The sequence below is a fragment of the Sceloporus undulatus genome, chromosome 11 (genome assembly GCF_019175285.1).
Source record: "Sceloporus undulatus isolate JIND9_A2432 ecotype Alabama chromosome 11, SceUnd_v1.1, whole genome shotgun sequence".
In the NCBI taxonomy this organism is placed as follows: domain Eukaryota; kingdom Metazoa; phylum Chordata; class Lepidosauria; order Squamata; family Phrynosomatidae; genus Sceloporus; species Sceloporus undulatus.
The window spans coordinates 5,443,718-5,447,258 of NC_056532.1; the positions used below are offsets into that span (position 1 = coordinate 5,443,718).

The following is a 3,541-nucleotide window of genomic DNA, read 5'->3' on the forward strand; positions in this document are numbered from 1 at the left end:
GGGGGGGGCTCTTCTGTGGCTCCCCCTCCCCAGGAATTCCTAGGGAAGGATGGGGAGCTCTGAGTGCAGTTGGCATGCTTGGCACCTGAATGCAGTCACAGAAGTTGGGGTTCAGGGAAGGAGAGAAGGGTGTCACCCCTGGATGAAAAGGGTTCGAGTGAAAGATGGGTATCTTTTCAAGAAGTTCTGTTGGGCCCAGAGGCTTAATGGGGGCAGCCCTCTTGCAGGATTTTGCTGGGCCTGAGGCTCATGGCTTAACCCAGGACAGAGGAGGACAAAACCTGAGACCAGTTGCCCAACCCATTCGTGGCTGCTGTTGTGTCTGTTTGGGGCCAGAGCTGGGTTGGTTTGCACAACAGCTGCTGAGCTGGAGTGTCAGTCCAGACAGTGTCCTGGCAGCGCCCTGGAAGGTCCACATGCCCTCTTGGCTGCCCCGTCTTGCCCGGTCAGCTGTACCTGCAGCGGTCAGCCCAGGACGGAATCTTGCGAAAGTCGCAGCTGCCTCCTGGCTGAGCCAAGCCCTGTCCATCCAGCTCAGCTGCTCCCTCTTCTGGGTCTGAGCCGTGGGGCTGAGTCCCCCCTGCCCTGCCCAGGGTACTTAGGGGTTCCTTTGAGGAGCCTGTGGGCCTCTCTATGCAGCCATTAGGACCCCTTTTACAGGGCTCCCTCTCCACGCTTTGCCAGCAGTGGTTCTCCAAGCCAGTCCCTGGGGGCAGCAACAGCATCACCACCACCACCATCATAATCTCTGGAGAGGGCTGCTAGTAGAAGGCCCTTCCATGTGCACGTGCCACCGCTGCCCCTCAGTGCAGACCAAGGGTGTGGGTCCAGCCTCTCAGCCGGCCGGCCTTCCTTCCTTCTGCAGCTGCCCAATATGTTTGGCGATCTCCGCTCCACCTTCATCGCCCTCATGATCGGCTCCTACGCTTCTTCGGCTGTAACCTTCCCAGGGATCAAGGTAGGCCCTCTCCCACCCGGGTGGTTTGACCAGAGGCCAGGGAGGCCGTAGTGGCCTCTTCGCCAGAGAGCGCCAAACAGGTCTCTGCCAGTCTCCAGTTTCCCTCCTGCTGTGTCCAGATCCGTCCCTCAAGAGCAAGCCAGTTCTGGCCAGTGTCCCACTTTGCGCTCTAAAGGTTAAGAGTGCCTTGTTGTCTCCTGGCTGAGATGTTGAAGCGAAACCCCAAAAGGAAGGGAGGGAAGAAGGGGTCACTTTCCCATCAGTTGGTGCTGAAAGTGGGGCAGGGTCCCCTCTGGATGGCCTTGGCTGCCCCAAAGGCCCCCCTCCTGCCCAGTGGTTGATGGCTGCTCTTCCTCCTTTGTGCCCCCAGGTGATCTATGACGTTGGGGTCTCCTTCATTGTCATCCTGGTCGTCTGGGCCTGCTGTGCGGGGCTTGTCTTCTTCAACTGCTTCTTCAACTGGCCGCTGGAGCCCTTCCCAGGCCCAGAAGACATGGATTATACGTGAGTCCTCAGCTGGAAGAGGGTGAAGTAAGGGGGCTTGTGACAGGTGAGGCAGCACCAGGGAGGCACCCATGGGGTGCAGAGCTATTCCCTGGGCCTGAGCATGAAGCCTCTTTTGGGGAAGGATGGGTAGGCCCAGGGCAGCCCCACACAGATCAGAGCCTGCACAAACCCCTCTGTGGGGCTGACGGGGAGAGGTCTCCCATCTCAGCCTCCAAAGTGTGCTGAGCGGCCAGGGTGACCCACTGCGTCTGGCTTCTCTCCCTCGGCCGGACAGGGTGAAGATCAAGTTCAGCTGGCTGGGCTTTGACCACAAGATCACAGGCAAGCAGTTCTACAAGCAGGTGACCACGGTGGGCCGGCGGCTGAGCGTGGGCAGCTCCATGAAGAACCAGAAGGAGGTGGCTCCCCTGCAGGGCAGCCACAAGCTCTGCCTCTCCACTGTCGACCTGGAGGTCAAGTGTGAGCCGGACAATGTGGGTGAGTAGCTGGCTGGATAGCCAGGGAAGGGAGGGTGGGGTGGAGGACTAGGTGAAAGCCCTGGCTATTCAAAGGCCCCCTGCTGCCCCACGACTCTGGCACCTTCATGGGCTCCGGCAGCTCTCCACTTCCGCTTGTGGTGTGTGTGCTGAGTGTGCATCCGGTTGTGTCGCTCTGCCCGCCAGACACTTGTGTGGAAATGGAGCTTTGCTGCAGGCTTCCTGTTGTGCTTCCCTGGCTGGGCTGCTCCGCTGAGGGGATCAGTGGCCCCTCTTTCTGCTCCTCCACCACCTTCACTGCCAAAGGGAGGCAGTGGCTCAGGGCCTGTTGCCTCATGGGCTTCCTCTCAGTGTGGGGAAGGAAAGCGGGGGTACCCCTTCCCCCCGAGAAAACACAGAAACTTCAGCCAGTGCTTTCTGTGATATGCAGCTGACACATGGAACCCTTGCCCATGAGATGTAGTGGTTCATGATGGGGAGACAGGCAGGCGGTGGCTCTGTAGCCTTGTGAGTGGGAGACTGCCATGGTCGCCTTAGCTGACGACCTTCATCTGGGCATCGACAGGGGTAGTGTGACCCTGTTGGTGCTTCTGGACCTCTCAGCTGTGTTTGACACTATAGATCATCCTCTTGAATCGCCTGAGAAGGTTAGGAATAAGAGGCACTGCGCTCCAGTGGTTCCGTTCCTTCCTCTCGGGCAGATTCCAGAGGGTGGTGCTTGGGAACAGTTGCTCGGCAAGGAAGGAGCTTAATTGTGGCGTCCCATAGGGTGCCATTCTGTCCCCAATGCTTTTCAACATTTACATGGAGCTGCTGGGAGAGATCATCCGGAGGTATGGGGTGGGGTGTTATCAGTACACTGATGATAGCCAGATATACTTCTCCTTGTCACAGTCTTCAGCTTCGACTTCAGATGGCATCTCGCCTCTCAATGACTGTCTTAAGGCAGTAATGGATTGGATGAGGGAAAACAAATTGAAGCTGAATCCAAACAAAACGCAGGTACTTACGGTATCGGCTCCGGACCCAGGTATTGGGATACAACCTCCAGTCCTAGAAGGGGTCACATTCCCCTAAAAGGACTGTGTTCGCAGTCTGGGGGTGCTCCTAGATTCGTTGCTTCACATGACAAATCAGGTGAATGTGACGGTCAGGAGCGCCTGTTATCAGCTCCGGCTGATACACCAGCTGCGCCCTTTCCTGGAAGTCAGGGCCCTTGAGACCGTAGTACATGCGCTGGTAACCTCACGCCTTGATTTCTGCAATGCACTCTACATGGGGCTACCCTCGTGCTTGGGCCAGAAACTTCAATTAGTTCAGAACATGGCAGCCAGATTGGTCTCTGTTACATCCAGAAGAGACCATATAACACCAATCTTAAGATCACTCCACTGGCCTGGCATCAGTTTCCAGGCCCAGTACAAGGTGTTGGTTATCACCTTTAAAGCCCTACATGGCTTGGGTCCAACCTATCTTCGGGACGGCCTCCTTCCATATAATCCTCCCCGCACACTTAGATCCTCAGGGGAAAACTTGTTACAGCCTTGTAAAATAAGGCTGTCTGCGACCTCCCAGAGGACCTTCTCAGCTGTTGCTCCCA

At 57.1% G+C, this 3,541-nt stretch overlaps 1 protein-coding gene across 1 annotated transcript in view; it reads left to right on the forward strand.

The window, feature by feature from the left end:
• Positions 1 to 416: 416 nt before the first annotated feature.
• Positions 417 to 3,541, forward strand: part of LOC121916996 (large neutral amino acids transporter small subunit 4-like) — a 3,742-nt gene continuing 617 nt past the window's right edge. Inside the window, exons 1-4 of the mRNA XM_042442588.1 lie at positions 417 to 554; positions 755 to 958; positions 1,329 to 1,462; positions 1,740 to 1,942. Coding sequence (XP_042298522.1) covers positions 417 to 554; positions 755 to 958; positions 1,329 to 1,462; positions 1,740 to 1,942 — 679 coding nt within the window. The remainder of the gene's footprint in view (positions 555 to 754; positions 959 to 1,328; positions 1,463 to 1,739; positions 1,943 to 3,541) is intronic.